The sequence below is a fragment of the Mesoplodon densirostris genome, chromosome 5 (assembly GCF_025265405.1).
Source record: "Mesoplodon densirostris isolate mMesDen1 chromosome 5, mMesDen1 primary haplotype, whole genome shotgun sequence".
Lineage (NCBI taxonomy): Eukaryota > Metazoa > Chordata > Mammalia > Artiodactyla > Ziphiidae > Mesoplodon > Mesoplodon densirostris.
The window spans coordinates 85,670,650-85,696,104 of record NC_082665.1 but is presented as its reverse complement, the minus strand read 5'-3'; the positions used below and the strand labels follow the sequence as shown (position 1 = coordinate 85,696,104).

The 25,455-nt window shown below is 39.7% G+C and overlaps 1 protein-coding gene and 1 pseudogene across 1 annotated transcript in view; both read right to left on the bottom strand.

Annotated features, from left to right (window-relative positions):
* The window catches only part of NMD3 (NMD3 ribosome export adaptor), a 43,189-nt gene extending 39,380 nt beyond the window's left edge, over nt 1-3,809 (bottom strand). The window contains exons 1-3 of the mRNA XM_060100014.1: nt 3,710-3,809; nt 3,101-3,157; nt 1,862-1,996 (exon numbers count right to left, since the gene is read on the bottom strand). Of these exons, the coding sequence (XP_059955997.1) occupies nt 1,862-1,996; nt 3,101-3,144 (179 nt within the window). The 5' untranslated portion in view covers nt 3,145-3,157; nt 3,710-3,809. The remainder of the gene's footprint in view (nt 1-1,861; nt 1,997-3,100; nt 3,158-3,709) is intronic.
* Nucleotides 3,810-5,818: 2,009 nt separating this feature from the next.
* LOC132490481 (small ribosomal subunit protein uS2-like) lies at nt 5,819-24,572 on the bottom strand (annotated as a pseudogene).
* Between the last annotated feature and the right edge of the window lie 883 nt (nt 24,573-25,455).

The window sequence follows — 25,455 nt, the reverse complement described above, 5'->3', positions numbered from 1 at the left end:
GTTCCTTGAAGCTATACTTTGAAACACAGGTGAAAATATCACCTCCAAATAGCATTAAAATGGTTTATAATGTACATCTAAAATGCTTAAGAACTGCTTATTTCTCACACACAGAAAAGGTAAATTAGTACCTAATACTATGTATCAATAATAGCTCAGACTATTTATCTACTTCAAAGTCCCTTTTCAAATTTTAAATTGTAAAATTTAAAATCTTATATAAAACCTGACTAAATTAAAATTTAAATCCCTTATGTATGTACTTTAAGTTTTTTAGCCCAGTCAGCTCAGGACTTAGGACAGTGCCTAGCATACAGTAAATGCTCAATAAATGTTTGTTAAATACATAATACTTCTAAATGTATTATGTGAATGCTTTTTTTTCCCCTTACTTGTTAAGTAAATATTCTAATTTTCACTTTTAAAGTTTCACTGAAAAAAAATATTTATATAGGTCCCTTTGTTATAAGCATGTTTTTGGAGTTAGAAAGGGCTTCGTATATCATCTAATAAAGCCCCTTCATTCTGATGAGGAAATTAAGGCTTAGAGAGGTGAACTGGCCAAGAGTATCAAAGAGCTAGTTTGTGAGAAATCCATGATAAACTGGGTCTCCTGATTCTTTGTCCAGTGTTTTTTTCACTCCACCGACGCTCTTAAGAATAGCAAATATTTATTATAGATTAATCCTCACACCTGCCAAGCTTACAAACTATAAACTCCCTGAAACAGTACACAAGTTTCATGTCTTTGTTTTATGTATTTTTCTGGGAAGACGCAGTTTTTAAATTCTTAAAGGGATTCATGAACCCCTCCCTCCCAAAAAAGTTAAGAGCCACTAGAGTCCTAACCCATTTGGGAAATCACAGGTATGTAATTTTATGGATAGTTTCAATGGGTAGTTTTGTATTACTCAGTGGCCTCCTAGACATGAGCTGTTTATGCCAACAACTAAAGAAAACATAAAAGGAATAAAACATTAACTTTCAGAAGAAGTCTGCCTTAAAATCCAGTCTTCATTTCAGACCATCCTAGATATGATATACTGAGCTGTTTTTCCATCAGCTATAGTCATTTTAGTTACATGGGAACATTAATACATGATGTTTTATTTAAAACACACCACTAAATTACTTAAAAAATAAGGTGCTTTTTATCATACATGGCTTCTATATGATTGAAGCGGAAAACAAAAGCTTCATGGTAATTGATAGCAATATGTCTTTAAAATCTGCTCTCACCCTTAAAAACATCAACTTGTATCTATTAATTGTATACATCAAACCTATTAATCCCTTAACAGAAAAAGAACAGATTCAAATACCTTTGCACTAACTTTACCAAATTAGCAGAGAAAACTAGAAAAGAACACTACAAAATTGCAAATTCTAAAATCTCTAGCTAGGCCAACATAAATAAAACTTAAATCTCAATTACATGCACTTTATTACATGTATCTTATTGCATATATTTTTAGAGGATGGAAAGACTATCGTTGTCTAGTGACTCACTATGATGGGAGTGTCATAACCCTAGGTGTACTGGGAACACAAAATGTTTAAGAATCATTGCCATTATACAAAATGAAAGTTCTATAATCTCTGATGTCCACTATGGTAACCACCAGGCACATGTGACTACTGAGGACTTGAAATCTGGGTAGCAGACAGAACTGAATACTTAATTTTATTACATTTTAATTACTTTAAACTTAAAAAGCCACGTATGGCCGATGGCTGATGCCAATCTAGAAGAATATACAGTGAATATCTTAACACTCTTAAAATATTGTCAGTATATCCTGGTGGCTCTCCCACATACAAATCTCAACTTTAAGCAGGATAAAATAGTACCACACCGTACCTTTGGCACTGTTTGCAGAAAGATACAGAGACTTGTTTCGGAATGCCTTGGCTGATATCTACTTTACTTCGCAGACAAGCCACACAAATATTGGCAGGATTTGGACTGATCGGGACACCGCAATCGCAGCACAAGCTTAAATAAACAAAGCATACGTTTTTCAAATTAGATTTCATAAGTGCACAGGTTAAATTAAAAAACTATCAAACAGGGAGTAGCAGATACAAACTATAATACTATATATAAAATAAACAACAAGGTCCCACTGTATAGCACAGGTAACTATATTCAATATCCTGTAATAAACAATAATGGAAAAGAATATAAAATATATATATATATATAAAACTGAATTACATTGCTGTACACCAGAAACTAACACAACATTGAAAAATTAACTACACTTCAACAAAAAATAATAATAAAAAAATAAAAAACAAACAAACCAAAGCCTTCAAGTTAGGCCATAATATCTCTGCCCTTTTTAAAAAACTGACTTCAAAGATGCAGTAGATTAAAAAACCTTGGATTATTGAGGCGAAAAAAAACCAAGGATGGCCGCAATTCCAAAAAACCTCAAAATATGGCCAATGTACAAAGGGTCTAGAGAGGCAAAATAACTGCTAATAGTAATCATCAGACAGCTTTATAGTCCAAAGGCAAATTTTTTTTAAGCCTCAGTATAGCACAGGGACTGCCAAAATGTAAACATTTACCCAAAGGAGAAAAATTTTTAGAGGATGGAAAGACTATCATGTCTAGTGACTCACTATGATAGGAATGTCATAACCCTAGGTGTACTGGGAACACAAAATATTTAAGAACCATTGACGTTACCCAAAATGAAAGTTCTATAACCTCTGATGTCCACTATGGTAACCACCAGGCACATGTGACTACGGAGGACTTGAAATGTGGGTAGTAGACGGAACAACTGAATACTTAATTTTATTACATTTTAATTACCCTAAACTTAAAAGTCAATGGCTGGTGCCAACCTAGAAGAATGTACAGTGAATATTTTAACATTCTTAAACCAGTATTTACTACCACAAACTTCCCAGCGAAAAATGAACTCGTTTTTCTCAGGAAACAAGGCTTTTCATTTTTCCCACTTAAGACAAAGGAATCCCCCCGACCCCACCCCGCAAAGAAAAGCTTTCCCCACAGTAAGTTTCAAAGAGTCACTTTTAACATTTTTAAACTTAAGGGGGATGGGGGAAAAGGGACGTGACTCACATGTGTCCAGGTGTGTGCTTCACGGGTTCTGTCATATACTCCATTTTTCTGTATATCCTGATTTTAAAAAGAGAGAGAATAGTAAGATTTAAGGCATTTGTTACTCATCTTCCTTCTGCCTCTCTGAACAAGGCAGACAAGCCTCGTAAAGCCGCAAATAAGAAAAACCAATTCCACCTGGAACCTTTGGAAGAAGTAATTTCTCTGATAACAGAATGAAGCGAATTCCAGTCTGCAAGACCCTCGAGCCACTAAACTGCGCGCTGACCTCAGGCGGCACCTGGACGCCAACCCGGCGAACCCAAGGAGGGGCCAAAGGGGGCCGGGGCCGCACCGGACACCTCACGCCCTCACCCCTGCCGCAGGCGTGCCTCGAACCTCACTGTAAGAGTCCGCGGGCGGTGTCACCGCACCTGTGGGCCACCCACCAACCCCACCCCACCCCGACCCCGCACCCCGCGGGCGAGACCTCACGCGGGCTCCCGCCGGCGGCACACACGCTGCGCGCAAGCGGCCCGAGGTCGCCCGAGCCCAGAGAGTCCGTCGCCCTCTCTCCTTAGGGACCCCGCACGACTGCAAGCCGGGTCTTGGCCCCCAGAACCTACTTACCGCCTCTGGGGCAGACTCAGATGGGCCGAAAAACTGCAGCAAGACGAGCTTCTACCGCCCAGTTAGCGGCCACCACAGCTGACTCCAGTATGCTGAAGATCTCGCGAGAGAAGAGCTCGAAATCTCGCGGGCCGACAGCGCGGATCACAGCGGCCCACCACAGCTGACTCCAGTATGCTGAAGATCTCGCGAGAGAAGAGCTCGAAATCTCGCGGGCCGACAGCGCGAATCACAGCGGCCCACCACAGCTGACTCCAGTATGCTGAAGATCTCGCGAGAGAAGAGCTCGAAATCTCGCGGGCCGACAGCGCGAATCACAGCGGCGGGTGGGGAACCGAGAAAGGGGAGGGTGCTGGCGAGCGGCGGGCGGAGAGGGCGGGGCGGAGCGGAGAGGAGGCCTGGCCGGTGGAAAAGATCAGGGAGAGAAAGCAGCGGGCTCTCTGGCTTTGTCGTCCAATGGCGCCTGAGACTCACACAGACCTTACAACTCTTGTATTTGGTTGTCGTCCTTCCCGATCTTCTTGGCCAGAGTTCACTCAGAGCCACTTTTCAGATACCCCTATTGGGAGCTTGCTTCTTGGTTAAATGATTATATAAAAGTTATCTATAAACGGTACCACATTGGACAAAAATTACAGTAACCTTCATCGAGGGCAAGTGCCTTTGTCTATTTTGTTCACCGTTATATGCCTAATGCCTGCCACATCCTAACTGCTCCAAGGAATAGTTGTTGAATAGACGAAAGAAAGAAATGTAAGAAATAACTATTTGTGAAGAAGTCTGTTATTTTCAGACCACTCTAATTATTAGAATGTGTTTCCCCATAGTGCACTTAATATTTCCTTATGACTTTATACCTTGATCCTAGAGCAGCTCAGAAAGAGTCTAATCACTCTTTCTTATGACAGAATTTCAAATATTTGAAGAGTGCAACCATATTCTTTTTCTGTTTTCTCACCCCAAATTTCAAGGAATAAGCAAGGTTGCCTTATAGAAGGTCATTAAAGAAGGCCTCCCATTTCTTGCGTAGAGTACTTAAGTAGTCTCCCATTCCTTCTCCTTATTTCCACACTCCAATCCATCCTTCTAAAATGCAAATTTGATTTTGTTACTCTCCCCTGCTTCTAATCCTTCAGTGGTCTCCACTCTGGATTATTTCCAGTTTCTCTGCATAGAAAAAAGACCCTTCAGGATCTGACCCTGACGTAACCTGTCACATTCCTAAGCACACAGCCTTTCAAACCAACTGGCAGGTTCTGCAGGAACTAATCTTCCTTTGCTGGCCTACCTGTGAGTACAGGCCAGCTTCTGAATGTCTGGGGCTGTTCCTTTTTTCTTTCTCAATACACTCCTTCCATACCCTGTTTGATTTGGCACCAAGTGCCACAGTGCCAGTCTTGTTAGGCACTGGATCAACACAGACATGGTCCCTGCCCTGATGGAGCTTATGTTTTACAGATGAGGCTGATATTCCAAAAAACTAGGTAATTTGCTCAGAGTTCTGTAGCAAGTAAGTGGCAGAACCAGGACGTGAGCAACAGTCTGTCTAACTCTGTGTACATGTACCAGCGTACCAGGCTGCCAGCCTTCTGAGGCTCGGGTCAGCTATTCCTATTCGTGGGCTTTTTTTCGTTTTTTTTTAAAGAAACTTTATTTTCCATCGACCTTATTTCCATCTTCTGTTTAAGAGTCTGTGGAAGGGCTTCCCTGGTGGCGCAGTGGTTGAGAGTCCGCCTGCCGATGCAGGGGACACGGGTTCGTGCCCCAGTCCGGGAAGATCCCACATGCCGTGGAGCGGCTAGGCCTGTGAGCCATGGCCGCTGAGCCTGCGCGTCCGGAGCCTGTGCTCCGCAACGGGAGAGACCACAACGGTGAGAGGCCCGCGTACCGCAAAAAAAAAAAGAGTCTGTGGAAGAGCAGCTTTGAGACCACTCTGGTTGTTTCTCCCCATTTAGTGGTCTGAGCAGCGGCGGCAGACCGGCCTTCAGAGGCTGGCTGCGCGCCGCGGTCCTTCCGGAGGAGCTGCTGGAAGATGCTGAGGCCACCTGCGCCTTCAGACCCGTCTGCAACTTCGGGTTGAGTAGCAATAAGTTCGGGACCTGGAGCAGCTCATTCACCCCGAAATTCCTGCAGGGTCTCAGCCTTTTCAGCAGCCGCCTGCTCTTCCTTTTCAGTCTCTTCAGGATCCCTGTAGAAGCAGAAACACGACCTGACCTCCCACGAGCGCGCACCGGAGATGGAGCCGCGCAGGCGCACAATCCCCAGGCCAGCACCACCACATCAGACCTGCCGGGAGCTCCCCTCGTGCTGCAGGGATGGCAGCGTCCACAAAGCACAAGGGGAGAGTCTGTGTGACATGGAGCAACAGTAGGCGGGTTACCATAAGACGCCTCTGTGAGGCTGGTGGTCACCCCTGATAACCGCACAACACACAGCGGAAGGCTGCCTGGATCCGGTTAGGGAAGCTGCCAGGAGTGGATGGAGCACCTGCAATAGAGAGGCTCCCGTGGCGGCAGCAAACTTCAGCACAGATCGCTGGCTCGCATTCCTGGAGGGTATGACACTGGCACCTGCTGGGTTTTCAATGTCGAATATGGCACGAGCTGCTGGCAGAAGCTTCTCCCGGGTTCTCTTCAGATTTATGAGGTAACGCCATCACTTTTCCTTTTGTAGATGTGCTGTTCCATTTGGAAGTCAGGTTGGTGCCACCTAAGTGGGCTCTGCTGTGAGGGATTTGAGGACACCCTCCTCCTTCATTTGCAGGACATCAAGGGCTCTGGATATTATGAAAATTTCCCTGTAAGTTACAAGGGGGAGCCCAGAACAACGCCGCCATCTGGACCCCTCTCTGGTTAATGCAGAAAGGCCACAGGCTTGTTTTTCTTTTTGGAGTATAGTTGATTCACAGGCTTTTGATAAATGAAATACATACCTATATCTCTCCTCCCACTTCCCACCCCTCAGTACTAAGATCTCCAGATGTGAGAAGTGCTTGCTGTTAAATGTCTGCCACAAACCAGGATGACCTTGCTAGGACTGGTCTCACAGTGGGATAATATAGGCAAATTACACCTGAGAGAAACTCATTTTGTACTTTTTATTTAATCCTCAAATCTCACCTTGAAAAAATGTGTTCTCTTGTACCATAGTCCTTTCAGTGAGGATATCTGTCCTTATTCGAATCTTAGTTTTCATTTGTTTTTATAAACTTAAATTCAGACCTCCTAGGAAGTTACAGTTTCACCAGATTCATCACCCACAAACTCGTTAAAAAAAAAAAAAAGGTTAGATCAGAATCCATAAAATCTCTTTCTCAACCAATTAAGGTAAATATAAATATTGATTTTCATCTGTTTTGTTTTAGATTACAACATAATTTTCTTGGAGACAGACTGAATAAGTGTTTTAAAAGTAGAGTTTTATTAATTTTAAATATCTTCAATACCTAGCAAGTAGTAAATGCTCCATTCATATCTGTTAATCACTGAAATTCTACACAGAACTTTCAGATGCAGAGTGTGGTTTTTTTCACACCATCAAATGTGATAGCACGTGTGGGATATCAAGATCTCATTGGCTGGAGATTAGCGCAGGAGAGGTTTATTAGGGAGTTCACTTAGAATCAATACCTGTGCAAAGGAAGGAGGGGAACCACAAGTGGGTAGAGGGAGAAGCCGAGGTGCCTTGCAGTCTGATGGAGGCCTCAGCAACCATAATGCCGGAAGTTCTGAAGCTGAGATGACTTGAGAGTTTTCTTGAGGGGGCTGGGCCATTGTTCATTGATGAGTCATTGGATGTGACCGCTCAAGGAAGGAGGCGTAACCTCAGGTGAGGTTTCCCTCTTCAGCCAAGGCAGTCCCAGAAGTGGGTGAGACTTAGAGCTTTCTGCCGGCAGCAGGCATAAGGAATAAGTCATTCAGAGGAATAAGTCCTTCATTCCTGAAAGGGGATCTGGGATGCACCACACAAAAGCAGTTTATCTATAGAATTGATACTAGACCTGGACTCTCAGGGCCTTGCTTCCTGTCCATGACTTGCGACTTATAGACCCTCTGCCCCCAAGGGGTTGCTTCACCTCTCTGAGCCTTAGTTTCCTTCTTTTTTTTTTAATTTTTATTGAAATATATTGTAGTTGATTTACAATTTTGTGTTAGTTTCAGGTGGACAGCAAAGTGATTCAGTTATTCATATAAACATATATATAGATTCTTTTTCAGATTCTTTTCCATTATAGGTTATTACAAGATATTGAGTATAGTTCCCTGTGCTATACAGTAGGCCCTTGTTGGTTCCTTCTTTCTAAAACTATGTGATAATCTGTTCCTCATAAAGTATTGTGAGAAATGATTGAGATAAGGTATGTAGAAATGTTAGTAAGCTGCAAAAAGAAGTGCTTAGTAAACTATAAAAAGCTGTTATGGACAGAGTTATGTTATTCTCAGGTGAAGCTCCTTAACAGCAATTGAGTTAAATGGCAAGGAATGGTTAGTATTTGATACATCCAGTGTATAGAATTTGAAACATCACACTTGTGATCTTGCTTCACTCTTAATTTACAGATAAAGAAATTATAAACAAAATAAAATTTGAGTGTTCATTTTGTGAAATTCATTCACCTATAACATCCGTGCATATGTCTGCATGTGTATTATACTTAACAAAAAGTTTTAAAAATACAAATAAACTCTCACATAGAATCTCAGTAAATAAAACAGAAAAAATAAAATAATAAAATTACTATAATAGTACTTGAGAAATTTCCCCACTTTTTCAAATTGCAAAATATTGGAGATTAAATTTGTAATGTTCTGTAGTTTTTCAAAGATGTAATCACTGACTTCTCGCTTTAGATGTTAGTGATGGGAGAGAACTACTATAGTAGTAGATGAGGAAATATTTTACAAAAATAAATTTTATAGGTATTTTAAAAGAGAAGATGAACAAAGAAAAAAACATGAACAAATTTAGATGCACCAAAATAACTTTCAACAATAAAACTACTATATATAAAACAGATAACTAATAAGGACTACTGTATAGCACAGTACAGTTCAGTACTCGATAGTGACCTATATGGAAAAGAATCTAAAAAAAAGTTGATATATGCATATGTATAACTGATTCACTTTGCTGTACAGCAGAAAGTAACACAACATTGTAAATCAACTATACTCCAATAAAAATTAAAAAATTAAAGAATAAAACTGTATATGCACTGGGTCCCAATGAACTAAGAATTGGGGGATATGAAACTGACATTTTTGCTCTGATCCTTCTTTTCAGTACTTGCTACCATGTCGGTGTCTCAGTGGTCTAAAAGCCTGCTCACCTCTTCCTCTCAGATGATCTCAAAGATGCTTGGTGCTCTGTTTTTTATTTCACTCCTGTAGCAAGAATGGAAAAGACACACAAAACTGTACTTGTCTGGAGGTGATGGGGAGAATTTTCCTGCCAAAACTGTTTAGAAATAAACTTACTTTGCCTATGTCAGCATTTTATAACACCTGAAGTTGAGTTTCAGGGGAGTTGCCAAGGATGTACAGGGAGTGTATGTAAGCAAATTTGGATGTCAGAAAAAAGCACTTTCTAAAATGTCTGGCTCTGTAGCTGATTTACTTTAGGATACTTTTCAGTTAGTCGAACCATGACCTCCTAATAAACTTCCCAAATTATTATAAAAATTATTATTATTGAAGAAATAATACAAGAAATATTTTTGCAGCACATAAGGACAAGAATGTACAGATTGAAAGAATCCACCATATTCTCATCAAAATGGAAAAAATTGGTACACACCAGAGATCATTGTCATGAGGCTTAGAACACTAGTGATGAAAAGATCCTTGAAGTTTCCAAGTAGAAAAAAACAGGTCACATACAGAGGATCAGGATCAGAATACCTTCAGACTTCTCAACAGCAACAACAGAAACAAGAAAGCAATGAAGAAATACTTTGAAAATTTTGAAGAAAAATTATTTCCAACCTTGAATTCTATCCTAGACCAAACTGTCAATAAAGTGTGAGGATTGAATAAAGATATTCTTAGTTTCACCCTTCTGAGGAAGTTACTGACAGATGTAAACCAAGAAAAAGGAAGATACAGGACTCAGGAAACATGAGAAAAGTTAAGTAAAATCCCAAGGGGATACTTATATGCTACACAAAGGGAGCTTCATCTGGATTGGAGCAATCAGATGGCTCTGAGAGAGATCTCTACAAGAAACTAAAAATCGATGACATATACAATGTTTCTGAATATCTTGAAGAGTTAGACATCTGGGAAATAGTTGGATATTGATAAGGGAATACTACGAAAAAATTTCCACGCAAAAATTTGAAAACTTAGGTGTAATAGACCAATTCCTCAAAAAGCACAAACTACCACAACTCACACAAAATGAAGTAGATAGTTTGAATAACCTGATAACTACTAAGAAAATTGAATTTGTAGTAATTTTTTTCACAAGGCTTCAACACTTTTTTCTTCATGGTCAGTTGGCTGACTTAACCCCATCCACATTCCCCTTCTCCCCAGTCTCTTTACCACTAGGAGCAACCACAAGACACAGTTTTGGCCAGCAGTTTACAAGGAGAAATCTATTGGGCAATCTTCCAGAAAACTTTAGCTTTCTTAATAAAAAGGCACAGACTCAGTGGGTAAGCCATTTTGCCCTCACTCCGTTCCTTTGCCCTTTTGTCTGCCTCTTGTCTGGAATGCAAATGTGATGCCTGGAGGCACAGCAGCCATTTCCTGACCATAAGGCAAAGAGCAAAAAGGGCAAATGCTATCAAGCAGAGTATGGTGAGGCAGAAGAGAGATAGAAAGAGCCTGTGTCTTGGCTGTGTTATTATGTGGTGGCACCAACCCTGGAGTTCTTTCTCTTGAAGGAGAAAAAAAAAAACAAAACACTTTATTTGTGTAAGCCACCATTGGCCAGGTTTTCTATTATTTGTAACCAAACACACTTCTAACAGATTCCTTACTCAGGAGATTCTCAGCAGGGCTGATACACTTCACCTATTATAAGACTATTATAAGGATGAAAAACAAGATAGCTGCTTTATATTCTCTGTGTGTTTCAGAAACCAAATTGCTGATACTGCCTTTTCCTCATGTTTCTTATTCTCCTCAGCTTGGGCTAAATTTGTATTATAAACAGACCCTTGCCAGTCACTCTCCTAATTGAATTGGACTTTTGTTCTAGCTCAGACAGCTCAGAATTTTTTAATAGTCTTCCTAAACCATCCCAGCCCAAGGCAGTTGCTCCCTTCTTTGACCTCATAGCACTTACTGTCTGCACCTCCCAACTGCCAATTCATCATGCACTGCCCCATGACACTTCTCATACAGCTGTCATAGAATAATCGATGTTTAGAGCTGGACATGACATTAAAAATCATCTTCTCCAGCCACCTCACTGCATGTGAATTGTGGCTTAAATCTTGGATTTTTCTTTACCTCTTCAGGGGTTTACAGCTTATCATCCCAACTAGATCTTAAGCTCCTAGAGAAAAGAAAAATGAGTAAGTATTTAAGTTACCTCCTATAAGCCAGACACCTGACACTCACTGTTTAATTTTCACAACAATCCTATGAAATGGAGACCTGATTGAAATAAAAAGGTGTTCGTTTGAGGTTTGTTAGGACTGCATCCCATGAGGCACAGATCCAAGAAGCACTTGAATTGTGTTCCACCAGTCTACAAAATGGGAGAGGCTTATAAAGGCAAAAACCACAAGGTTACAGTTAATTACATGAGTTGTTTATCAAGAATTATAATTGGAGCTGGCAAGAAGTAAGGGTGATTGTTAAGTAAGGAATGGTTGGGGTCTGAAATGGTTTCATAGTTATAAGGGGAGACCTTGAGAACATAAAGTTGCACTTGGTAGGTATTGTTCTGAATACAGCTGGTTGTGTCCTTGGATCTGGTACAGTTTAAAGAATGTTCAGTTCTCATTGGTTCAGGAATATGTCTGAGACCAGAACCTCCATGGCTGCCCAACCCCATTTTTGTATACCTGAACTGTGATCACTCCACTATAATTTCAATTTATCATCAGTACAATACCTAGAGAGAGAAGAAGCCCATTCTGACCCAGGTCTTAAGATATTTAAGTGTCTTTAACCTCCTTCTAGGCTGCTAAACCACTTGATTGGATTTTGCCTTTGGGGGTTCTTCAACCTTTAAACTTCAAGATATTCTGCATTTTCTTCATAGGCTTTCTCTCTAGTAAGAGATTTAAAATATATCTGTGATATTGTGATTTATAATAAGAAATATATATTTGGTCTTCATCTCCAATCCCTGACCCAGGGCTTCTAAAACTCTTGTAAATTCCTAAGTGGTAAGAGCACTAGAAGCATCTTTCATTCCATTCAGGAGACTCTGGGTAGGCTTCTGGCTGGCTTCTGCATGAAGGGTGGTCAACTGAAAGACCAAACCATGATTAGAATTTTGGAATTTTCAGCCTCACCACCCGTCCTCCAGAGAGGGGAGAGGGACTGGAAATGGAGTTAATAATTGACCATCCCTATGTGAGGAAGCCTTCATAAAATCTCAATAGTTAGGGGTTCACAAAGCTTCCAGGTGGGTGAACATCCACATACCATACCAGAGGTTGACACACCCCACTTCATAGATGTCGGTAACCTAGGGACCTAGTACTTGAAACTGACATCTGAAGTGGGACGGGAGCAGTTTTGTGGGATTGAACCCTTAACCTGTGGAATCTGACTCTATCTCCAGGTAGACAGTGCCAGAATTCAATTAAATCATAAACCCAGCTGGCTTCCTGGAGAATTGCTTGGTGTGGGAAAAAAAAAAAACGCAAACATTTGGTGACCGGAAGTGTCAGAAGTGTTATGAGTGTGGCAGTAGTGTGAGAGTAAAGGAGAAACACAGAACTGTAGGTTTTTCCAACTCAATATCTAATAGCCAAATAAGATAATGGTTCTTTGTATTTAATGTTAACATTTTTAAGATTCAGTGCTAATGGAACAAAAATATTTTACTGTTTTGTCTTAATGGAAAAACTATTAGATATCCATCATGATAAAATCTTGTAACAAATATACATATATTGTTAAGTTAATGCAGAACAGTTTTTGTTCTATCTGAACAGCAGCAAACAAAAGTGCTTTGTAGAGAATAACTTTGTAAGCTATTTGAGATAGCTCACACCACTAAGAAAAAATAATGGACATATTTAAAGAAATGAAATTTAGTAGTTCCAAGGTTCAGAGAAATGTCAGCAATTTTTTATTCCATTCAATAATCCAATTTTATCTTTATTTTTCATCTGCAACATTCCATAATTTAATCTGGGCCTAGCAGATTTTTAATTTGGAGTTTGGAAGTCTTTTGTTTGCATTACCTTTTTGCAGAACTAGCTTAATGCTAGATTGGCAATTAAAATGCAGGTGTAATTTTCTTCTAATGCCATTGCTATTGTTTAGGTAACAAGAAAAATCTTAGGTAATTGGCTTTGATGAGTTCAATCCTATAGCTGTCATCCGTCTCTGATATAAGCCACATTTGATTTTTAAAGTGTATATATAATCTCTTCATTTAAAAAAAAAAGTGTAATTTTACATTTCTGCATTTTAAAAAGAGCTCGGTCACAATTTTAGATGCCTGCTTTTAATAATGTACTTGTACGTGTCACCTTTGGGAACATACCTTTGCCTGTATAATCTGAGTTTATTTATAACTTTTCTGATTATATACTGCTTAAATCTGTAAACTCAAGATATGCAATGAATATCAATTTCAAAAAAAACACCACAGGTTATGATAATTGGTTGTACATGCTTAAAATGTTAACCAAAAATAAATAAGCTAAAAAAAAATATATATATATATATATATATATATATAAATATATCTAATAGGTGCCTGTGTGTCACAAGGCCACACAGGTCTCTAGTCATGTGGATGATTATACCTATTAACCATAAGCCTCAATAGACAAGGACTATACCTTGTAGGCCTTTATATCCATCAGGTCTAATATAGGAGAGTCTAATAAACATTTGAAAGATGAATGAATGAATGAGTGAATGAATGAGTTTCCTTGAAGGGCAGTCAGGTGATTCATACTTCTTTGAGTTTCTTCAGATTGCTAGCACAATGTTTTGCCCAAAGTAAACAACATTTACTAATTGGCATGTGTTAAAAGAAGGAAAGGGAAAAGCCTCCTTTGTCTTTCTCACCAGGCTACCCCATTGTTCTAAACATTATGGAATATGCATTTTCCTGTCAGCATGGTATGTCAAGGACTCAGGCAAACTAGATGTGCCCTATGACCCAGCCATTTTCCCCCTAACCTTTGCCTTTTCTTTGATCCTATAAATTTGTTAAAGAATTACTTTATAATTATTACTCTGTTAAAAATACTGTTTTAAAAAGATAGAATGATGTGGGGCTTCCCTGGTGGCACAGTGGTTGAGAGTCCGCCTGCCGATGCAGGGGACACAGGTTCGTGCCCCAGTCTGGGAAGATCCCACATGCCGCAGAGCGGCTGGGCCCATGAGCCGTGGTCGCTGGGCCTGCGCGTCCAGAGCCTGTGCTCCGCAACAGTAGAGGCCACAACAATGAGAGGCCCGCGTACTGCAAAAAAAAAAAAAAAAAAATAGGATGATGTATTACTTTGATAATGAGGGGGAAAATGAAGAAACCCAACTTGTATGAATTCTCTTCATATTTTCTCTTCTCCCACTTTATTTATGAAGAAGCCTACAATTTATTTATTTATTTATTTATTTAGCCATACCATGTGGCTTGTGGGATCTTAGTTCCCTGACCACGGATTGAACCCAGGCCATGGCAGTGACAGAGCAGAGTCCAAACCACTGGACCACCCGGGAATTCCCAGGAGCTTATAATTTAGAAGGGAGGACTCAAAGTGGTGTACTACAGCAAATCCAATGCATGGGAATTTTTGACAATGTCTAACATTGGCTTTTAAAAAATTGAATGAATTGCTTTCTCGTATAATATTCTCAAATACAAGCATGAGAAACTGACTGTGGCTTAGTTAGCAGAAAGGAATTTGTGACATGCTCTTGGTAGGCCTCAGAATCCAAAGGAAGGTGGAGGACAAGACTCAGAGTCATGCAGCCAGGAACACCACTCAAAATCACACAACTCATCCAGTCAAAACCACACAGACATCACTCCCACAGGATACACACTGCAGCCTGCCCTGCAGACACAGCTACTGCTGCTAGAACCTCAGTCCCTGCTTCCCTAGGAACTCTGTGTGGCTACCATAAGGCTTCCTGCAGTCCTGATTCTTTGCATCATTAACTCAGAAGTTCAGAGCTGGCACCTGTAATCAGCAGAGCCTAGATCATGTGGGCAGATGAAGGAGATGGGGCAGTAACTAGAGGTTGAGTCAGAGTTTGAGCCACTGACCACTACAGTCCAGTCCCTTTCTTGCTAATTTTCAAAGAACTACCTCCTACGCCCCAACCTTTGCCCCTTCCAAGTTTAGAATCCCTAAACAAGCTTAGCAATTTGCACATTCATTGCCAAAATTAACATGGTTGGATGCATTAAGAAGTCTAATAGCCAGATGTTCTTGGTAAATGTTTACTGGGCTATTTTTAGACAGTACTGATGCATTCAATTAATATTTATAAATGTAAAACAGAAAGCCCTAAATGGTCATGATTGCACTCTTTCAGTATTCTTTTAAAATTCAGAATTAGCTCCTGAACAGAGTCTGCAAGTGCCTTGAGAAACCAATTAAAATCTTAATCCCTGCATGGCATGATTTTCCTTCTCTTCATTACTGTGCAGGCTTATTGCTTCCTGGTCCATCAGCAGCACTGTCAACCACAGCCCTTCTCTAATAACCTTTAAATCCGTCTAAAAGACTGAGCAATCAAACAGCTCAGTGAAAATTTGCTTGAGTTCAACAAATTCTTGGTTACACTTACTAATTTTCTGAAAAAGCTTCCAAGAGGGTAAGTGGTGCCCCAGAATATGATATTGATTCGTGAGTTGCTTGGCATGTAGTCGCAAGCCTTAAGTTCACATACAAGGAAATGCTTTTAGCTGCAAGCACTTTAATGTCTGTTCAGAGCACAACAAACTCATCCTCTAAAATCCTAGCAATTATTTTATTGCTGAAATTTAGAGACTTTTCAGTAAAACCCATGCATGTCAGTAAAAATTATAGACAATAAAGAATTTTTACACGTGAGATATTTCAAATACTGAACTGTCAGATTTAGACTCAATTTATATTTATTGAGCACAGGCTGTCAAGCACCGTTCAAGGCAAGGTTACAAACATTCTCTGAACTGTCGCTACAAACTCATGAGGTAGATTAAAATCCCACTTCACTGATGAGGAAAGCAAAGCTCGAGGTCTATGGGACTTACTGAAGATCACAAGCCTAGTAGATGGTAAAGCCAGGGTTTGAGCCTGGCTCCTGATCTAAATCAGCTCTCTGCCTCAGCAGAATGATCCAGGGTGAGTAAGGGTTTCAGCATAAAGGAGCAGTTAAGATAGATTAAGCTTTAGGCAGAGACGTGTAACATCTAGTAATTCTTCCCTAATTAAAATGTCATGGATTAAGCCCAAATTGCAGGGATTTCATTGTGACGCTGCAATTTGGCATCCTATCATTCAAAACTGAGTTGAAAGGAAGGACACCATCCAAAGCAAAAGGATGTTCCACCTGTTGAAAGGATGCCCCCAGATGATGAAGGATGGCTAGATAGAAACCTTCTCATATCTCAGTGTGTAGGTTTAGAAGGCAAAAACAAATAAGCAAAATAAAAACACATGTAAAACATTATGATGTAGAAAAGTTATCTTACAATGCTTAGTGACTACATAATTGGACCGTCTATGGTTGGGGCATATATTTTGCAGTCTTTTTTTTCCTTCTTCAATCTCATGATTCCTTGTCAACATAAGTCTGGACTTGTAGATTAGATCCTAAAACTGGTCCAAGGGTACATTAGCATGACTCCCAGGGCCATATGGGTGACAAATCCTTACTCTAGCTCCATGGAATAGAATTCAGTATTATATCCAGTCCAATGGAGCCCTATGTACTCCTGCAAACCTGGGGTGTGTACTATGACTCCCTGATAGATGCAGTACACCTGGCCAGGGTGCAGTTGTCTCCAGTGTGTACCCAGGCAAGACCAAGACCACATCTTGGACTGCTTTAGCACTGTGTATGCAAGACTAGGTCTGAAGGAGGCAGCTGATCTTTGCAAGGTCTGATGTGAGCCTCATTTGCTCAAACTTACCACCCCCAACTGTGTATCTGCTGGTGTGGCCCCTTTGAGGGGTCCTCAAGTGAAAGGACTTCTGTCCATTAATAGGAAATGAGAGCTGATCTCTCTCGTGCACGGCCTACCTGTTCTGACTTCATGCTGCACCTTTAAATATGTAAACCTTGTTTGATTTACCCAAATGTTGTCTTCTTCTGGTTGTCCAGTCAGTCTGAGCCTATTATTCACATCTGTCAAGTCGGTGTGTGTGCAGAGCCAAATGACTAGAATAATTCTAAGATCTTTGATTGCTGGTTATAGACTCTTTTCAAAGGAGATGGGTAGATTTATGGTGAAACTGATGCTCTAGTGATGGTTCTTATCCTTGAACAAAATGTAAGGCTCACAGGAACAAACCTTCAAGAAAGGATCTCTTTCTATCACATCCATCTAAAATGATTCCTCTTTTAGACATATCACATATTCTTAAACTAAGTTCTGCTAAGTAACTCACATAGAAAGGAAAGTCTAGGGCAAAACAGACATGAAAATTCATGAAATGTGAAATGTGCTATACCAGTAAAACTTCTAGAAGGAGGGTCTTTATGTAGCAACAGAGTGTAATGTCTTTTTGTATGTAATATTTTGATATGCTATGTATGGAAGGAGAAAACCTTCAAAAGTAATTTGATAATAATTTGAAGATCTAGGTATAGATCTATAGGGATTAATAATCTCTGGCAAACATATTTATCTGCAACATATAATGTTAAATTAACTTGTACTCAGCAGAGAGCTGCTCCTTGCCTTCCACTGGGCTTATGGCTGATGGAGCCCTCACTCCATTTCCAATATTCATTTAACCATTTACCCATATCTTTTACTGGGAAGTACTCCTTTCATTTTTTATTTTATTAGATTGCACCTGTTTTCTGTCTGTGGATCCAGGCCAAAGGAAAAAAATGAACAAGGTTATTATATCTTTGAAAACCCTTTAAAAGACTATATCACTCTCAACATTAGAGTCATATTTTTAAGGACAATGTAGATTTTTTTAGGATATATTACTCTCTGACATAATCCAGCTTCATAAAGAGTTTAACTATTTTTAAGATTAGTATAGAGATTTGGTAAGCTCTGTCTTTCAGTAATTTTCTGGTTTTTGTAATTCACTGCTTTTTTGCAGTAGAAAGGATTGAGTCACAAAAGGAATAAAAATCCTTTCACAGGGTCTCATGGTGAGACAATGGGACTCCATGACGTAACCTTCTGGTTTCTACTCCCCTACTCCTTTAGTTATGGATAATTAAATTAGCCAACTTAATTTTACCTTGGAATTATCAGTTAGGTCAGTTTTACTTTTTTAAATCTAGGGAGTGGGTTTTTAAAAATGTTTAAAACTCTGAAATGCAACATCCACAGAAAATCTCACAGATCTTAAGCTGTACAGTTTAATGAATTTTCACAAACCGGACACACCTGTGGAAACAGTGCTAGCTGAGAAAAAGACCAGACCCCCGGTTGTCTCCCTTATGCCCTGACCCCAAGAGGTAGCCACTCTCCTGATTTGACACTGTAGACTACTTTTGTCTGCTTTTGAACTTTATATAAATGGAAACAAACAGCATGTATACCTTTGGGTCTGGCTTATTTCACTCAACATTACATTTATGAAATTCATCCATGCTGGCACATGTAACAATAGTCTGTTCATTCTCATTGAATATAGTATGATTTACTTATCTGCACTACTGTTGATAGACTTTGGGGTTGCTTTTTGTTCAGGGCTACTATGAATAGTACTGCTGTGAACATTCTTGTACATGTCTTTGGTGAACATATGTGTTCATTTCTGTTGGGGATATATCTAGGAATTGTCAGGTCATAGGGCCTCATGTGGTATTGGCTATCTTTTCATTCTGGTAGGTTCAAAGGTGAACCTACCTTGTGTTCACCTTTGTTGGAGTTGGCTCAGATCGTCTCTCAGGGGCCAAAGGTTAAATTTGTAGTAATTTTGAGAGCTCATTATTAAACACAACCATTATTAAAAAATTAACTTACATAAATATAAATGTTATATTAAAACAAAAATAATAAGTATTCAAAATTCACCACCTCTTAATTATTTTACTACATTTGACTATCATCTATGCTATTAAGGTTATTTACAGTAAGTGTATCTGTATGGTGGAAATACTATATAGTGCATAATACTATATGCATCTCTTCAGCGATATCCTCTAGGTAGTTTGAAATTGACCACAGTGGAGTATTTACACTATGGAAACTAGGAATTGCTACTAATCAGAGCTTGATTTATTGTTCTGATGATTTATATAGGCTTAAGATAGGGATGGGGGAAACGTTAATAATGCAGGTTAAACTTAAAAGTGTCATGTTTGTAGTTGATATCTTGTGAATAGCTAAAAAAAATTATCGAAGCATGGTTGAATTACAACTGTAGATAAGGATACAGAAGTTCACCAAAAATCAACAGAAGCATTCTGTTAGAATTAATTGGCTATATGGAATTTACAATAAAGAGTATATATTATGTTGTATATTTTATTATTATTTGTCAATTTGTGATACACACACATACACACTTTTTTGACCCTCTGGAAAGCCAATTGTCGAATATTTACCAGGATACCGTTAGTCATAGTGCTGTCACACTGTGATTTAAGTTTTCTTTCCCTGATGACTAAGAAAGTTGAACACATTTTCATAAGTTTATCAATCAATAGAATGTCTTTTTTTTATAAAGTCCCTATTAAGTCTTTTGGTCATTTTTCTACTGTGTTCATTTTCTTATTGATTTGTAGGAATTCTTTTTTTTTTTTTTTTTTTTTTGCAGTACGCGGGCCTCTCACTGTTGTGGCCTCTCCCATTGCGGAGCACAGGCTCTGGACGCGCAGTCTCAGCGGCCATGGCTCACGGGCCTAGCCGCTCCGCGGCATGTGGGATCTTCCCAGACCGGGGCACGAACCCGTGTCCCCTGCATCGGCAGGCGGACACTCAACCACTGCACCACCAGGGAAGCCCCTGATTTGTAGGAATTCTTTACGTATTCTTTTTTTAAAATATTTATTTATTTATTTATTTGGTTGTGCCAGGTCTTAGTTGTGGCAGTCAGGCTCCTTAGTTGCAGCATGTGGGCTCCTTAGTTGCAGTATGCGAACTCTTAGTTGCGGCATGCATGTGGGATCTAGTTCCCTGACCAGGGATCAAACCCAGGCCCCCTGCATTGGGAGCGCAGAGTCTTAACCACTGTGCCACCAGGGAAGTCCCTTCTTTACGTATTCTTGATAAAAGTCCTTTATTGACTATATGTATTGCAAATGTCTTCTAGTGGTGTTTTTTATGTAGAGAAGTTCTTTTTTAAATTTATTTATTTGATTTATTTATTTTTGTCTGCATTGGGTCTTTGTTGCTGCGCACGGGCTTTCTCTAGTTGCGGCAAGCAGGAGCTACTTTGTTGTGGTGCGCAGGCTTCTCATTGTGGTGGCTTCTCCTGTTGCAGAGCACAGGCTCTAGGCACGTGGACTTCAGTAGTTGTGGCACGTGAGCTCAGTAGTTGTGGCTCATGGGCTCTAGAGCACAGGGTCAGTAGTTGTGGCGCATGGGCTTCGTTGCTCCGCAGCATGTGGGATCTTCCTGGACCAGGGCTTGAACCCATGTCCCCTGCCTTGGCAGGCGGATTCTTACCACTGCACCACCAGGGAAGCCCTATGTAGAGAAGTACTTAATTTTCAGTTAGTACAACCTATCAACCTTTTCCTTTGTGGTTAGTGCTGTTCATGTCCAGTTTGAGAAATATTTGCTGTCCCTGAGGTGCCTGTGTTTTCTTCTAGAAGCTTTGCTGTTTTACCTTTCTCATTTAGATCTGCAATCCACTTGGAATTGATTTTTCTTTATGGTGTGAGGTAGAAGCTAAGATTTATCTTTTTTGTCCAGATGGCTATCCAATAGGCCCAGAACCATTCGTTGAAAAGACCATCTTTCCACCATTGTATTTCAGTATTTCTTTTGTCAAAACCAAGGGAATGTCAACACGTAAGTCTTACAGGACAGTTTTAAATCATGAAACAATGGATTTTTTCATTTTACAGATATTTAACCACTGCAATCATCTTAGCAATTCATCCAGAAGAGATTTTATTTCAGTTGGTTAGGGTACAACTTTTCTCACCTCCAGTCAACAATGTTTATTGATTTCCACTGTGAACAAGACCCTGGGCTAGACTCTGAGAGTATAATCTCCTGCCCACCACCCCCACCAGCTCTACACACTCAGTCCCTTCATTCTTTTCTCTTTCTCAAGCACCTTGACACTGAAAGTCATAAACTAAACATTTCTGTCAACATCTTATTTTTCTAGATATTTATTATTAGATCTTTTGATAACTTTGCAAACTATTCTCTTTCAAATATTAATTTCTTTTATAAAATTAAAGCAAATTTTGATAACACATTCAGATTATCTATTGAACAAGTCAATATTTATTTGTATAAACTTGTGAGAGAGAGTCGATTTATTTGTCAATACAGAGTGACTAACAGTTTTTTTCAAAATAGAAAACAACAGATTTCCTGGACCATGACAATTTGGTTATTCCTACTTACAGGATAATGCACCCTAAAAGTAATTAAAATAAATAAAGTTCATTCAGGAAGAACATATGGGACTTCCCTGGTGGCACAGTGGTTAAAAATCCACCTGCCAGTGCAGGGGACACGGGTTCAAGCCCTGGTCTGCGAAGATCCCACATGACACAGAACAACTAAGCCCGTGCACCACAACTACTGAAGCCCACGTGCCTAGAGCCTGTGCTATGCAACAAGAGAAGCCATCACAATGAGAAGCCCGCGCCCCGCAACAAAGAGTAGGTCCTGCTGTGGCAACTAGAGAAAGCCTATGCGCAGCAACGAAGACCCAACGCAGACAAAAATTAATTAATTAATTAAATTTATTTAAAAAAAGAACATATGAATGAGAATTAATTTCTTACATAAGGGAATTCATTTCTTAATTCTGTTATTGATTCTATTGTTCAGAAGAAAGCAAAATCCCCACATCGCAATTGCAATGTTAACTGCGGATAGATTTTCTGTTCTTTCAGTTTGATTGTAGAAAGGACCTAACCTTCCACTAGAGGGTGTCTTTACTCCATTTGGTCTTTTGTAAAAATGAACAACAGCAGCTAATACTTTGCTTAATGTTGTCATATTACCTTTTAACTACTCCTGACCCTAAAGAGAAAGTTGTGAATGATCCTCATATTAAAAGAACTCTTAGAAACACGCACACTATCTTTTTCATTAACAGCTCTAGCATTAATAACTGTTACTATTATGAAATTATCTTTGGAACTAACTGTCATTCTTCTTTATCCTCCTCTTTTCCACAAAAAAAAAGCCCTTTTCAAACAAATTTCCCTCTACCCTTCTAGGTTCTGTGATAAGACACCCTGTAATAAAAGACAGATTAATAAGCGAAAAACACACAGAAGTTTATTAACACAAATACCTCATGTATACATGGGAGATATCCAGGAAAACTGAGTAAAAAGCCCCGAAATGGCCCAAGCCATCACTTTAAGTACTATCTTCAGCTAAAGACAAAAGAAAGATATGGGGGAGTAGAGGGGGCAGTTATGGGAGGTTATCAGGAAAGACACAGTAAACAGGGTAAGGTTGTTATGCAGATTTAAGCCAGCACCTTCTTCATGCATGAGTCTTTTGTGATTTAGAGTCATTCTTCTCTTCCTGGTACAGAGAGGGAGACATCCTAACCAATGGAGATTTCCCTTAAAAAGGGGTAAATTCAACTCTGTTTTCGGAGCTTCTCCTGTGTCTACTTTAAAAAAAAAAATAATCAGCTCAGAATAAACCTTATGCCAAAGAGGTATATTTTAGTGGGGCATATTCTGCTATTTTTCATTCCTGCCTTTGAAACTTCCCTGCTAAGTTTCACAGCCCTTGTGAAGTTGGTAGATTCCTCCATCTTACTGAACCAGTCTCTTCGTACTGAGAATAGGTCAGTTCGGTTAAAGAGTTGTGTCTCATTTCAGGAGGCGGTGTAAGGGAGGAAAAATAATTTCTCCTCTACCCTTCTAGGTTCTTGGCTGAGACCCACCCGTAATAAAAAGATTAATAGGAGATAAACAAATGTAATTATATGGGAGCCCCACAAAGAAGTAAACAAAGCAGGGTGGTTTTATACATTTTAGACAAAGAAACAATAATTTGTGAAGATTGACAAGACAAGAGGGTTTGGGCTTGGGTTAGTAAAATGATGAAGTAGCAACGTTTGTTTACACAGCCTTCTTGGCCCTAAATTCCCTATCTCTGTTGATAAGAATGCCTTCTACCCTCCTGGTACAGGGGGGGTACCTTTCATGGGAGATTTATCTCCTACTTTTAGGGGGACAAAGGAGGGTCAGAGTGTCCTTCTTGTACCAGTTGTTTCTCAAGTAACGTTAGTTCAAAATAATCAATATACTAACATGGCACATTTTGGGGTGACAAATTCTGAACACTTATAGCAGTGATACAGGTGGGCTCCCAAAGTTAGGCTTATATGGTTCAAGCAACCAGGTATTTAATAAGAGGTATTTCTATGGAAACAAAATAAAAAGAAAGGTTAATGATTAGAGCAGACTGTGAGTCCAGTTTCTGAGTTCTGAGGGCAGCCAGTGATTTCAAGATGTTGGGCTTGCAGAATATTTTGTGGTTTGAATCTTTCTGGTGATTTTATCAGGTGTTCCAGGGAACCTTATGCGTGGCCCATACAGTAGTAGGCATAAAGGTTGTCCATACATAAGCTGTTGCAGTGATTTTTCTGAAGTTTATATCAAGTTGTCCAGCTTCACTTTGAAGAGAAAAGGGCAGCCTTTGTTCTTAGTGACTTCAAGTCAGAAGGATGGAAGAAATTAGAAGTTAGTTTGGAGCCAGATACTTGAGGAAATTAGAAGAATTCAGGATACAGCCCAGTTTACAGGTATATAACAAAACCTCAAACAATTAACAGGACTAGATTCTGATATCCACCAAAGGTGTGCTACTGCACATAATTCTTCTCACAGGTTGCTTATTGGTAACGAGAAAAAAAAAAAAATCGGCTAACTATGTGAACAACACCTTGACCAGAAGATGAAAATTAACACCACAAATGAGGGTCAGATCGCACACATATTGTGTGCCTCCAGGTGTGGTCTCCTGAGGATGCAACGCCACTAATGTACTATTCTAGCCAGGATGCATAATCTGAAACTAATGATGAGACAATATTAGACAAGCTCAAAATAAGACGTATTCTACTTGTTTTTTTAAAATGGACTATTTTTTCCCAAAATGTCAATGTCATAAAAAACAATGAAAAGCCAAGGAAATGTTCCATATTAAAAGAGACTAAAGAGACAACTAAGTACAGTTGACCCTTGAACAATGAGGGAGTTAGGGGAACAACATTCCCCACAGTCGAAGATCTGCATATAACTTTACAGTGGGCCATGCATATCTGCAGTTCAGTATCCTCGGATTCAACCAACTGCGGATCATGTAGTACTGTAGTACAGGGGTCCCTGACCCCCAGGCCATGCACAGACTGGTACCCGTCCATGCCCTGTTAGGAACCGGGTCGCACAGCAGGAGGTGAGTGGCAGGCGAGCGAGCGAAGCTTCACCTGTATTTACAGCCGCTCCGCATCGCTCGCATTACTGCCTGAGCTCCGCCTCCTGTCAGATCAGCGGCGGCATTAGATTCTCATAGGAGGGTGAACCCTACTGTGAACTGCATGTGCGAGGGATCTAGGTTGCGCACTCCTTATGAGAATCTGATGCCTGATGATCTGAGGTAGAGCTGAGGCGGTGATGTTAGTGCTGGGGAGTGGCTGCAAATACAGATTATCATTAGCAGAGAGGTTTGACTGCACAGAGACCATAATAAATCAATTGCTTGCAGACTCATATCAAAAGCCCATCAGTGAGTGAAAACAAGCTCAGGGCTCCCACTGATTTTGCATTATGGTGAGTTGTATAATTATTTCATTATATATTACGATGTAATAATAATAGAAATAAAGTGCACAATAAATGTAATGTGCTTGAATCATCCTGAAACCATCCCCCACCCTCCTGTCTGTGGAAAAATTGTCTTCCACAAAACCAGTCTCTGGTGCCAAAACGATTGGGGACCGTTGCTGTATATGTATTTAGTGAAAGAAATCCCTGTATAAGTGGACCCATGCGGTTCAAACCCATGTTATTCAAGGGTCTGCTATATGATACCTGATCCTAGATTGGATCCTCTGCTGGAAACGATAAAATTGCTATAAATATATTATTGGGTCAATTAACAAAATTGGAATGTGAATGGTAGATTTAGGAAATATAATTATATCAGTGTTAAGTGTACTAAAGTTGATAACAGCACTGTGGTTATGTAAGAGGGATACCCCTCTTCTTTGTAAAGTTAAATTAATTAAACAAGGAAGCCATTAGACT